We start from the raw sequence: 14,614 nt of genomic DNA, 5'->3' as shown, positions 1-14,614 counted from the left end.
CACGTTTTCGAGCCGTATATCATCACTGGTAACACACACTAATTGAAGACTTTCGTCTTCGTATTCGACGATTTACCTCTTTCTCGAAATTGCATCTAACTACCTAGCTGATCGTTTGTCCGAGATAGACATACTTACTTGTCAACAATCTCGAGAATCGAGCTCCTAACCGAAACTGGGTAAGGAGCAACATGGACATTCGACATAAGCTTCGTTTTTTCCATATTCATCCGAAGGCCTACCTGTTGGGAAACTCGATTAAGGTCTTCGAGCATTGTGATAAGGTCTTCCAACGGTTCTGCCTTAGTACGCAAAACAGACGGACGATGAGGCAGCAAGGTTCTGAAGTGGAGGCCACGTACCGGAAAGCGCAGCGTAGGACTCATAACCACAAGGTGGACCGACGACCTCATAAAGGTAGCAGGAAGGCGCTGGATGCAGGCCGCCACCAACCGGCCATTGTGAAAATCAGCATCGGAGCCTGTGTTCAGCAGTGGACGTCCTATGGCTGACATGATGATGATGATGGCTCGTGGTTTTGTGAGTTGTACATCGATAATCAAAAAGGAACAAATTACAAGCATATTTAAGTTTTTTACCACTCTTTAAAATTTTTGTAACACGTGATTGAATGACTCTAATTCGTTCCGCCAACATAAAACAGGGTAATAATGAAGGAGTAAAAAAGTTCGTTTGATATCTGTGATTTTACAAAAACACTTTAATTATTTGCTAGTCCATATAGGCTCATTATCAGTAACCATTCATTATCAGGTGATCCGTCTGCTCGTTTGCCTCTTGTCACATAAAAAACCAAATTAATGCAATGGATACCCATAACGTAAAAATAGTTTTAAAATACTTCAATTTTATGCTGTTTTGTACCAAATTAAAGATTTTGATTAAAATCATTATTTTATTGTAAACAATCCAGAATTCTTACGAATATAACCAAATATTAATTTTATAGCACATGAACTCAATTCCGATATTAATATCGGAATTCCGATATTGAGATCTAATATCGGAATCCAATATCGGAATTGAAAACCTTCCGATATTACATGCCCTAGTTGAAATTTAATAAAAACACGGGTTTTTATTAATGTTATAATGTGTCTGGGTTATAATCAATGATACTGTAAAGTTTCAACAAAATCCGTTCAGTAGTTTTTGCGTGAAAGAGTAACAAACATCCAGACATCCACACAAACTTTCGCATTTATAATATTAGTAGGATAATAATTATAACTTAGTAATTAACTAAAGGAACAAAAGTCACAAAGTCGCGTGTACTTTAAGGATTAATAACCATAAATATCTGGAGCTCCAATTGAATCACTTGTTTTCCAAAGAACACAAGTCCAAATTAATTGAAAAATTACGATAATAAACCTGCATTTACAAAAAAAAAACATTTAAATAAATTTTTAAACTTAAAGATAACGACTTGAATAAACGTATTTACGAGTACCTAAATTAACAGATAGTTAACAAAAAATTTTCAGTCTTTAAATCAGTCAGTTATACAAACATAATAAAATATAGCATACTCGTAGGTGATTATTATTAGTTTCGGTTAAGATCATTACTTGCAAATCAAATTAGTTAAAAAAAGGAAAGACTAGGCCAGTCTAAACGCAACATTAACCTATTAAATAATTAAAATCTTACTTTTGTCTAAGAAAATAGGCTTTCAAGAATATTAAAGCTTCAAAATCGAAACTCGAGAATTCTCGAGCTCCGGTAATTTTTTTCTCGTCTCGAATGAAGCCAAATTTCTCGAGTTTTCTCGAGTTCGAGAAAGCTCGAGCAGAAACCCTATGTGCGCACTTCCATACATGCTCATACTGATCAACTGCCCGACTAAACTATCGGCCGACGAAAAATCCGATGGTCTGCGCCTAGGCTAACGCCGCCGTTTCTCCGCTCGCCGGTCAGTATTCTGTGTATGAAACTCCATATTGCAATGCGCACTTATCCGTACCGTAACGTAAACACCTCGCCTCGCAATGGACAGCGCGCAAAAGGCGATACAGCGTTGATCCCTTTCCGAGTTGATAAGTCTGCTATGAGCTTTACTTGGTTCGCTGATGATAAGTTATTATATTCCAGAAAAATATCCAGTTTTGTTCAAATGTTATGTTCAATGGGAATGTAGGCACTAAATTGATTTTAAATGAAAATACTGTGTGTCTGGTGATAAAAATAGATGACATTATAACGAAAGCCAAAGACTTTAAAATCAGTACTAAAATATCTAAAATAAGTACTTAAGGCTTACTTATATAGGTTTAAGTATGAACAATTTAATTTTTTATTGATTAGTTAGTCTTATTCATTGATCGAGCATAAATCATGTGAATTGTAAACAATAATGTAAATAATAGTTACCAAGTTTTGTAATACATTACTATTTTTGTGATATTAGTTTTCATTTAACCGTCAAGCTTGATCTGCGTGATAACAGCCTTTTAAGTTGGTAAAGTCTTACCAAATCATACTACGGATTTTTGGATGCCCCTCCCCCTTTTAGTGAGATATCGTGAGATTTGCCTCGACGCCCTCCCTCCCTGTAATCTCACGTGAAATTTTCTAATTTTTAACACGCTTTTATTAGGTCATCGTGTATGTAACTATGTAATGGAATCTAAGAATCTGAATTACACGCACTTCTAATAATTCTTGTATCATCATGAAACTTTTCAATTATAAGTAGATTATAGATGACAACACAATATTATGGTACCATCGAGGTGGTCTGATGATGGGAAAGGAAGGTGGCCATAGGAACTCCTAAACGAAACGGCGGAATCGCATCGAGTTTGGGTATATTGGAATTATCTTTTCGAGCACTTTAGTGCTAGATGATGTCCAGGGTCCTGATGGTGGAGTCTGGCCTTTCAGTACAGTAATTAAAAGCGTGTTTTTAGTATTTTGACTATTAATTTTTTAATGTTTCTTACATTCCTTCTAGGTCCAAATTAACAGAAGATGGACGTAATTTGATTGTGTGGACCGAGTAGTATGATTATGTAGGCAGTCAGGTGCAGCGATAAGGATTATACGTTTTCTTATTTCATCCATTGACATTGTGTACCTCAGTCTTAGAACACAGAGATGTATTTGGTTATGTGTAACATTTTAGTAGTACAGTCGCGCATACTGCGACACTTTATACATGTCAAAAACAACTCCATAGAGCGATTTGTTCGTTCAGGGAAAGGTTGAAGGGCTCCTATCGCATGGACTGACCTAGTTTTTTTTATGCAGGACAATTTGACCGCAATCGTGCCTGGTGTTAAGTAAGATGCAGTCTAGGATGGTAAATATTATCTGCCCTGTAAGTGCCTATTCACTCTCGCCTTGAAAAGGCCTGGATTATAGTGTTCAGGAAAGATAGCAGCAGGCAGCGAGTTCCAGTCCCTAGCTGTTTTATAAAGGAGTCATCGAAACGCTTAGTGCGAGCTGGTGGAATGTCGACAATGTAGGTACGGTACGCTAACCTTCGTCTGGTTTCTCGGTGATGGAAGGGGGCTGGTGGAATTTCTTTGCGCAATTTCTTCGATCACCATCGTCGCTACAGGAGGCCTGCAGCAGCCTAGACGGGCTGCTCGCCTTCTGGGGGGATCTGGGGTGGTTGGAGTCGGAAGATAAACCACAAATCGCGCACAATGGCCCAATCATGTGGCTAAGTGCGGTATTCCATTGCCCTGCAAAACTAACTAACTAACTAACCTAATGCGATAGAATAAAATATTTTATGTAAAGCATTATTACAATGTTAGTACTTAGATAAGTTTAAAATCCACCCGGAAGCTCATTAGTGAGATAAACTTGATTAACGAATACACAGAGTTAGGGATATGATGTTTCTGTTTTTAATTAAAATGCCATACAATAACTAGTTGGTCATATAACAGTTGGTGGACCGACGATCTGGTTAAGGTCGCGGGAGGTGCCTGGATGCGAGCGGCGCAGGACCGGCCTTTATGGAAATCCTTGGGAGAGGCCTTTGTCCAGCAGTGGACGTCTTTCGGCTGAAACGAACGAACGAACGAACAATAACTAGCTCTACTTACTTTACTTCGATGAGTTCACCTTCAGTCGTTCCTATTGAGTTTTAACAGAACTTTATGGGTGACTCTCTCTATGGTGGCTCTTAAAATCAAAGATTCTACTATGCTAGTTTTTATTTCCGACTATGATACACAATATTACAGTTAGATTTACAACTAACCTCTCACTCTACATAAATTGTATTTAGAAAAACAAGGTACCCACTGAAACTCAGTGTTTGGCAGCTATGCCGTCAAGCTAATACTGAGTGGGGGACCTTTTTGGCAACTTCTTTTCCTGTTTGTTAAATTTCTAAATTGTCTGTGTATGTCTTTTGCTGAGTTATTTTCTTTCTTTCAAAAATCTAGAATATTCTAATTTTTCCCCTAAATCCGTCCCCGAACCTGCAAACAATGCATCAACGCTTGCATCCGAGCTTGAAGCTATAAAACGCGCACGCGCAGATGGTCAGCATCTCACTGCACCATGGAACTCAAGTGGATCGTGCTGGCTGCCCTCGTGCTCATCATGGTGTACCAGGTGGAAGCAGGTTCGTCTAATGTCTAGTTTGGCAAGGGCATCTCCAGTTTGGAAAATGAAGAAGTTGATGACAAACGGACACTATAGATCAGTTAAAACAGTTTTTATTTTTCGAACTTTATGTAGGTACAGTCTGCGTCAGATAAATCGTGAGACCCAAAGTGGCCAAGAAGTAGACAACATAACCTTATTCCTATTGTAACAAAGACGTGTTGCGAACTTTTGCTATTTTGGGTGTCAAGAACTATTTGACGCTCACTGTACTTACTAGAAAGAAATACTACCTACATGTAGGCTATAGCCTAAGCTGTTAAAAGTGTGATAAAAATTTTAATCATAAATTAATTTAGAGTAGGTATTTATCATTAAATATTTCTTTTAGTAAATAGAATTTAGTAAACTCGTAGAATAGAATGGTAATAATAAAGAGAATTTGAATTGTACATAATCATATCAAAATAACGATAAAGAAGTAGGTAATCATTTAACAAGTCAAATGATAATGTTCTCCGAGTTTTAAAATCGTTATTGTTATTGTGAGATTTGTGAACAACGAAAGAATGACAACTTTGATTAAAGGAATTGTTTAGCAATGTCACCTTAGATATACTATTTTTAACTACACAAACAATTTACAATGTAAACAACTTTAAAAAATCCTGACTGGATAGAAAAAAGATATTATTTAACAGTTTGAAAATAAAAACTAAAAAAAAATTATACTGTAGCAAGAGAGAATCAAGAATGAACATTGTTACGTGCGCTTAAAGTTTTTGTGGCAACGTTTTCCATTTCCGCGAGTGATATGAAACAAACATTCAGGCGTGGTTCTTTTCTTTATAGAAATTGAATCACGCCCAGACGTCTGGAGCCACAGAAGTAAAGATCACAGGAAAAAAGTTGGAAAACTCAGTGCGTGGGACAAAGTCTTCAAGAATTATTATTTAGACGACAAAAATACTGAAGAAGAGTCTGGTATGTACACACACATGTATAATACTAATCATATTTAAAAACACATTATTTTAATTGAAATAGCTAATGAAGTAATTCTTTTTCTAGTGGCACAACTTCAAAAAAAGTTTAAGAGCGAACGAGATTGCAACAACGAGAAAAATAAAAAGAGAACCGCTAGAAACATCGAAAATCACAAGAAAATTGTGATTTACGACATACTTTCACTTCTGACACCACTGTTCGCTACAAAGTCTGTTGATTTTCATGACGAAGCACCGGCCAACGTGATCTCACAAGAAGAAAATCATAACAAAAAGCCCGAAGACGGTCGAAGGGGTTTAAGATATGAAAATAACAAGACAGCTGATGAAGAATCGTTATTTGAAGTCCTAAGTAATAAGCTTCATAATGATATCGACAAAAAAGTAAGCAAGGCCAAAGAAGACAAAAAGATAGACCCTGCTAGGCATTTCTTGATGTCACTACTCGAAGACTTTGAAGCGATACCAAAAACGTTAAAAGTTGATGCTAAATTCGAGATCCTGTCGGTTTTGAGGAAGTATAATAAATACTATGAGAAATCATCTACCCCAATACCAGCTGTGTTGATTCCTTCCTATAGAAACCCAGAATCAACTGATTCTGATTCTTCTGTTCTATCGGACTTATTTTCCGATTAGCGATGATCACTAAAGAATTTTATTTTTTTAAATGTAACGTAAGTTTAATTTTTGTACTTTTTATATTCAATAAAATCTACCGCAAAGATTTGTCTTATTTGTTTAATCTTCTTTGCTATCTACAAAAGTCTTGTTCTTTGCAATCGTTTGTCAAGTATATCGTTCAAGTATTTTGTATACTTAGGGTGAGTTGCACCACCTAACTTTGACCATAACTTTAACGATAACCGGTGGTTTTTGTATGGAGTTTGACAGATTTTTGACGTTTGTCAAAGTTAAAGTAAGATGGTGCGACCCAGCCTTAGTGTATTAGGCAAAATAGATTTGTAACCCTCGCAAAAGTCATTGTAGCAAAATAAAGCTCAAAATTAAGAATAGGATAGGTATTTAATTTTTACTTGGTCTAACGCTGCTCCGAATTCCAAACTTTTTTAGACTTTTACTTCAACCACATCTGGCCGAAGGAAGATGAACTTGAGGAAAATGACCTTAAATGCGTTCCTGGTCGTACCATCATCAAGCTCATTGAAAAACCGGCTGAACCTGTGGAAGTAAACTCATCAGACGACGAGGATGAAGATTTCGGCAACGCTCTGCGGTCTCATATGAACACCAAGATCAAAGAGGATTACTGTAAAGTGTGTGTCTGCTCAGTGGAAGGCAAGGATGAGTACTGCAGCGGAAGACCAGCGATGAATGTCAATGAGTGCCTCAGGATGAGCACGTTGATGGAGCAGTTCCATAACAACGTGCCTTTCGACCACAAAAGGACTTTGGCGTACAGAATTAGGAGAGGTTCGTCTAGGATACAGGGCGGAATCGGTGTAGCTGAAATTTTCATGGCATTATGAAGTTTCAAAACCCTAAAAACGAGTTTCGTCAATATTATGAAATAAAGTTGTATTCAATAAGCTTGTCAATATTTTAGGCACATGTTGAGTGAGTCTATCTCAAATGTAAATTATATGTATTATACTCATGTACAAGTAGCTGTCAATGAAATAATTTTCAACTAAAACAGATTACCTATGGCACAACGATGAGATCCCGTACGAAGCGAAAGCGAAGTGCAGACGAGGAGTCTCTTACTACAGCAACTCTGTCACCGCAAACGACACCGACATTGACGTCGCGTCTGACGTCGAGTCTCTGCTAGACTACTCCAACAAAGACGTGTGCTTCTACTGCGTCTGCGCCGTCCACGGCCGAGGAGTTGGCTGCATCAAACGGGACACTTGGTTCTGCGAATACTACAGAACCATCAGAGAAGAGGACGCGTCCAGAGACATGTACACAAAGCTCTTCAATGAAGACAGGCCGACGTACTTTAGGCAGCTGTCGTGGAGACTGAGGAGGACGATGGACGATGGGCTGTACGACTTGAGGACAGCGGGTAGGGTGCCGCAGGGTTGCACTTTGGGGCCAGTTTTGTTTCTTGTTGCTTTTTGGGCTGTTTTAATCACATATACTTAGGTATTCGATAGCAATATTGTCTGTGATAGTGTTTTATAAGTTAGTGATATTTAGTGTACCTATGTGAATACATATTATAATTATAAAATGTGTCAGTGTGAAATAAATTTCTTGAAATGCTGCCAAGTCTTCAATATATCGCCTTCTGCAGCCAATCATGGTCACTTAATTTTGAAACTAAATTGATTTGTTCTGGAAGTTCATGTTCTCCTGGTAAATGAAGATTGGTTGTTGCAGGAGGCGATACGTTGTGCTGCAGCCACCCGGACGGCCACCGAAGAAACATCCACAGCAGCGTGAGGAGCAAGCTCAGGCAAATGAGAAGGAAGGTGCCGAAGGAGAATCTGTTAGGAGGTGGACCTGGTGGAGACTACGCTGATTTCGTCGTCAACAATGATTAGAAGTTGAAGCTGAGAAGAAGAGAGATGTTGATGATGAAGATTTCGAAATTTTGTTAAACTGAGAGAGATTAATGATTTTGTGGATCTTCAGATCAAAATCATTGTTTTGAAAAGCATATTGGAAATGATACGGCTTTCTCTTGTGTGTGAACGTGAAGAGTGATTGTTTTTATATTTTTTTACTCAAACAGTGTTGTTTCGAAATAAAGTGTTCAATCTGTAAAAGTGTTCGTGTCTACATTATTAATATTATTCGTCGTAGGCTATTATTTTGCACATACATTTTAAATTATTTTTAACCTTATTTATCACAGTTTAAATTGGCACATGCACATTACTTTCAGCTGCACCGAATTCACCATGAATGCACTCTTAGTATTTTTAAGTTATTTACGTAATTATAATTAGGTTAAGAAATACCAGCTTCATTCTGAGGTGAGTTTCAAGAATGTTTATTTCTAAATTTTATATTTTCATATTTCATGCAGGCCGCTACCAACCGGGTAACATGGAAAGCATTGGGGGAGGCCTATGTTCAGCAGTGGACGTCCTATAGCTGAGATGATGATGATGATATTTTCATGATTCAATTCATATGTAGAGAGCGATCACATGACATGCCTGTTAGTAGAGCCACCAACCTCAACGTATGAAGAAAAGCACCTTTGGGTTGTCGGAGGAATTTTTCAGACAGATGTCTTATCATTGAAGTCACAAGTCTCGTGTGATCGCTACTTTAACGAAAGTTCTTAGTTAAATTATTAAGAAAATTAAGTGTAACATGAATTATTATAAGTGTGTGTTGGTATTTCAGTGGGCAGCGACACCAATTACGACGAGTCGACGTCGTGTGTTCCTTTCATATCAGAATACACTGACTGTACTTCAGGTAAGAACATTGTTTTCCAATTTAAGTATGATTACCAATTTGTTCCTCATTTTCGTACTTACATAATGACAGTTTAACTTTCTCCAGTGTCTAACTTAGCCCTCAATGGTTAGGGTTTTTGGTGTTCATATGGATAATTTTTATTTTAAAGACTAATTGGGACTGAACAGTCGTTCCCATATTGATTTCGGGTCGTTAAGCTGACGACAGATAGTTGAGGTGCTTTCGAGTGAAAATCTCACAACGATAGACCATTCATTTTTAGAGATGAAGTAGATCTTTGTATTAAATTGTAGTTATTGGGTTGTAATAACCTACCTATGATTTCAGAGAACCGATGCAAAGGCTGTGTCAAATGCTTATGCCTGGCCGACGCCACATGGTCATGTACCGACGTCCAGGAGTGCCCCGAGAAAGAATCCGAGTACCAGCTCGAGGACTCTAGCATAGATGACGTGCTCAACGAGATCCAATACAGTTAGTATTTCCTTTGTTTTCTCAATGAGGGCTAGGTGTACTTAACAGTTGGAAACACTGGTGATTGAGTTGTGATTGACGTGACCCTACTCATCGTGGCGCCATCCTGGTTTTTTATTGGACAGTGGGCAAGAGGGAGAGGATAGTGAGTGCAAATGTTGGCGCATACTATACTCAACATCAAATAAACCGCACCTTCCGCGACGCGAACTTTAACGATTTTCTTCTGACACAATCATGGTACCCCAACAATATTGGTGTTATTTGAAAGCCCAATAAATATCCTTAAAGAAAAACACATTTAATTTCTTAATAAATGATTAACATATACCATAAATGTGACTTGAAAAAATACCTCACTTTGGGCCCACCTGTGGGATCAATTAGACCAATTTTTATGGTTATAAAACCAAATAATGATTTCACGTGTCCTTTTTAACAGATGGATAGCAATTAAACCCAACTTAACAGTTTTATAGCCATAAAAGTTGGCTCTAGCGTAACTACATATTTTTTGAAGAAGTGACTCTGGATTCTTCTAAAGACACATTTTTGGGGTAAAAACCTTTCCTTTAATGAAATGAAGGTTAGAACTAGGCTTTTAAATGGTACCAATATTGGTGGGAAGTGGGGATGCATACGTTTGAAAATGCTTGTCGCGGGAGGTGCGATTTATTTGACGTCGAGTGTAGTTGGCGCCACTATCTTCACCACTAGCATGTGACAGTGACCTTACTCTCAGCAGTGGTTCTTAACCTTTAAGTTATGAGACCATTTTACCAAATTTCTGTCTTGTCAGGGACCACCTCATAATCGGTCAAAACCAGTTTCACTGCAAAAATCAGTTAAAAGTGGTTTTGACCAAGGTGTGCAAGTGCACATCGTGGACCACTTGGAATGCCTCCAGGGACCACCAGTGGTCCGCGGACACCGGTTAAGAACCACTGCTCTACAGTGAAAGAAATGAAATCTTAATTATCTACCTAAAGAGAACTTGCGTCAATAGTATTGAATTTGATAAAGTACTTAGTGTAGGATAACATTGCTGATTTTGGAAACAAGTTCCATCAAAAGGACTTATTATATGAAAAGATATTATATCGAACATTCTTAAAATGTCTGAAAAATTAAATATGATGATATTTTTTACAGGAATGAGTAATAATTACAATCCGAATAACATGTATATTCCGGGAGCAGCCAAGGGTAACTCCAAGACATCCTTCGTGCCTCGTCCTCCAGAAAAGGATAGCGATCTTCTTTTAGGTAAGAAAGAAGATTCAAAACTATCTTCTGTTTTTACAATAATTCTGTGTATTATCGGGCACAGTTCCAGCTACGCAATTCCGGTCATGTCTTCTCGTTTTATCGCAAAGAATCATCATTTGATGAGAGCGAGAGAAAAATGGAAATGGGAAGCTGGAACTGTGGCCCACAGTATGCACTTACATTCTATACGTCACTGTCGCTGCACTCGCTGCTACAACCTTTTCTCTGTTACTGAACTTTAAAGGACTTTTTGAGATTTCACTAGTAAAATAAATTATGATTTAACTGCTTTCAGGTTATATCATTGCCGTTCCTAAATAAACCACGATGCACGCATTTTCTATAAAATACAGCACATATTGCACGAAAGTCTAATATTTCTTTCACTTCCCTTAAAACCTAAAGGAATATGGTAAGATTGTGTTTCTGATTATTATGAGAATAATTCTTTTAATTAATGAGGGTAAGGAATTTCAGGTTTTGGGCCAAAGAGTTTGGAGTCAAGCATAGCAAGTTTGTTGCGCAACAAAAGATCAATTGATAATGCTAACAATACGGATGCAGTCAAATTTTTTCACACTGTTGATGAAATAAATGAAGGTATGTAAATTTTATATGATCCTTTTGATATGAAGCTAAACTAGCCTGTAGTACTTGACAAATATGGTGATAATAACGAAGTTTCATTGTAATTAACTACTTAGTGATGTGAAAAAACACTGTCATTAAGACAATACTATTTGTGCATTGTGATACATTTCTATAAGCAAAATATTGTATATCTTTATGTATATTTTCAGATACTTTGAAGCTCGGGAATGTATCAGGGACTCTCCAAGCGCACAAAGTTGACGGCGTTATCTCTCCAAAAATATCTCGCAGGACCGGTGTGTTGAGTGACAATGTGTCTCAGAGTTCATTGCACATAGAGTACAACGAACCCAATGACCCTCATATTGCAGATAACAAAATAGATGCGGTCCAGCATGAAGACCAGTTCGAATCATTAAGTCATAACAAGATTCTCACAATAATCGGCAATCACACCCAAAAACAAAAGGATAAAGATCTGTCCAAGCTAGTCGTCAATGAGCTAAAATTCGGCCAAGAAATAATAGGAGATGAACACGCTAAAATCATGTCCAACATTACCTTCACACCAGAAAACGATACGCTTACAGCAATGGCTTTCATTGCTGGTAATCTTTTAAACAAACTTTGGAATATGGAGAGAGATTCTGGGGAAGATTCAGTGGAGACCGAAGTATTAAAACACGAAAAAATATCTGATTTACTAAATTTGTTTAAAGAACCATTGAATTTGAGACAAGAGAACTTCTTAAAAAGTGCTTTAGAACAATTATCAGAGGCTATTGATAAGGACAAGACTCTCAAAAATGTGACGCTCTGTGAGAAAATGGAAAAATCAAAGGGAATTTTAAGGGCAATAAATGGTTCAAACGAAGAGGGAACAACTGAAAAGCCTCATGATAGTGATAATGTTGACAATAAAGAACCTAGTTCAGAAAACAACTCTGAGGTTGCTACAGAAGCAATTACTAAGATAAATAATGTATTAAGTCTGATTAATAAGTTTCAAAAAGTTCAACAAAATTTGAATAATTTGAAACAGAAATCAAAAAGTAATAGTGGAAATGTCAAAAGAAAAGCTAATAAGACCAAAATACCTACGGAGCTAAGTTTATCAAAAGATGAAGCTTCATCACTAAATATTTTTGGTACAATTTTAGAAAAAATCACAAAACTATTGATGCCACCTAAAAAGAGTAAAAAAATGGCAAAAAACATACGGAACCAAAATGTTTTCAAAAACAACAACGAAATAGCAGCCACATTGAAACATCTGTATAATATTGATGTAGATGGTTCAGATTTGACATCTAAAGACAAACTTATATTTGATTATTTATCTACGGTAAAGAGAAACCCCAACTGTATTCTAGAACATTTAAAGGAAGGCAAACAGAGTCCTATAACCAAAACAGAAGGGGATATATTATTAAATCTCTCCGAATTTTTCAAAATTAAGTCTTTTGTTGATTTGCTGAAACTTCTTGAACCGGAAAATAAATCAAATGTACGGAGTTCCAACTTAACAACGACAAGTAAACCAGAAACCACCATCACCTCCGAAAGAACTACGACTAAAATTACTACTACAACTGAAATCTCGACGAAGCTAGCGAATACTAAACAGAAACTCAAAGCTCATCTCAAAAATATTATTGATGATTTGATTGAAATTCAAAATGCTAAAGGCCATCCTACAAATAACATAAGCATTGTAGATGCGTTACCTTGTATTTATAATATGCTCAATGCTGATCAAAATGTACAGAAAAAGTCATCGAAAAGCAAAGCAAGTACTGTATCACCAGTTGATAAAGTAACAGCGATATTTCATGCTTTGAAACAGGACCTGATGTCAACCCAAACTCGCAGAAGCAACGTCATAACCGGTGAAAGACCGAAATCAGCTGTCGTTTGGGAAAGAATTATCAAAAACTTTGATAACAAAAATAAACAGAGCGCTAGACGCCACTTAGAAATTCAAGAGCCCAAAACCTTTGAAGAACTTAAAAATCTAGTAGACAAAATTGAATCAACTTCAAAAACCTACAAAAATGATGCTTTAATGAACGGAGTGCCGCCATCAGAGCGATTAGTTTTGCTCAAAACTCTATCAGAAGATGTCAAACAATACATAAGTGTCCTAGAGGATATTGATAACTCTTTGTTCAACTTGGAAAATATACCTGTAGATAAGAAAACTGAATTGAAAGATTTTATAGACAATTCAGCAACAAATCTAAATCTGAACGAAAGAATTGCTAAAAATATTAATGAATTAAAAGTGAAAAGCAACACACAACAGGAAAGTTCGGCTAAAATAGTAAATAATCTTAAAGAAAAATATGTTCAGAAACACTCTATGAAACTTTTAGATATAAAACCATCGTATGAAAGGAAAAATGTTAAATTGTCTAGAGATTCTATCATTAACCAGTTGATCAAGAACCGAATGGAATTGTTCATCAAAATTAAAGAATCCAAAAACGTAGATCTTGAGAGTGATATGAATTATTCTATTGCTAAAAAGATTTTGGTGTATCTAGAGAGCGGTAATTATACTATAGCAAGAGAACTGTATAAAATCATTGTGTCCCAGAAACAGAAAACTAACGATCAGCCGCCAGCTGATAAGAAAACAGGTATTTGATTCATAACTTTGTTACAATAAAAATACTATATTGACACGACAAATGAGTCCCACCATGACGCGGTAATTTCCAGTGAATTGAATTTGTTAACAGGATTTCCATTTCTCATAACTCTAATATAGGTAGTTCTTCTCCAGGTAGACTTTCTCCATCATAATCTTACATAGAAAACATCGCTGCAGCCTGAATAATCTCTTAATTTCACATTTCAGTGCTAACGTCAGGCAGAAGGTCATCAATTCTCACCAAAGAGCCCGTGGTGCAGTTCCAAGAGCCAAGGGGCCAGAGTCAACTGCAGTGGCTCAACCAGGATATCTGGTTGAAGCAGCTTACTAACTTGAAGAACATGAGATCATAAAAGTTTTTGTATTTTTATACGTTTTTGATAAATGTTTTATAAGAATACCTTGTTTTATTGACCAGCGTCAGAATAATCCACACTAGCTACTCGTACCTATCTAAACGCCTAAATCCTACATTATTTGGGTGTTTGAAATAAGATGGCGGTTAAAGTTATAAATGGTTTAAGACCTATTAGGCCAGGTTTTCGATATATTTAGTGGACTGTATTTCTGCGGATGCCTAAACAGATGTCTAAATAAAGAACGCAGTTGTAAGCTTGCAAAT

General features: G+C 36.8%; 1 protein-coding gene across 1 annotated transcript; it reads left to right on the top strand.

Moving 5' to 3' along the window:
- Positions 1–4,552: 4,552 nt before the first annotated feature.
- Positions 4,553–14,345, top strand: LOC114350429 (uncharacterized). Its single transcript, XM_028301241.1, has 8 exons — positions 4,553–4,609; positions 6,672–7,031; positions 8,925–8,999; positions 9,330–9,476; positions 10,629–10,742; positions 11,223–11,345; positions 11,546–13,978; positions 14,200–14,345. The coding sequence occupies exons 1-8, from the start codon at positions 4,588–4,590 to the stop codon at positions 14,343–14,345; spliced, it is 3,420 nt and encodes a 1,139-aa protein (XP_028157042.1). The 5' UTR covers positions 4,553–4,587.
- The last annotated feature ends 269 nt before the right edge of the window (positions 14,346–14,614 follow it).

The sequence above is a fragment of the Ostrinia furnacalis genome, unplaced genomic scaffold, assembly GCF_004193835.3.
Source record: "Ostrinia furnacalis isolate ACB-3 unplaced genomic scaffold, ASM419383v2 OfSCF0890, whole genome shotgun sequence".
NCBI lineage: Eukaryota > Metazoa > Arthropoda > Insecta > Lepidoptera > Crambidae > Ostrinia > Ostrinia furnacalis.
This window is presented reverse-complemented; position numbering and strand designations above follow the sequence as displayed.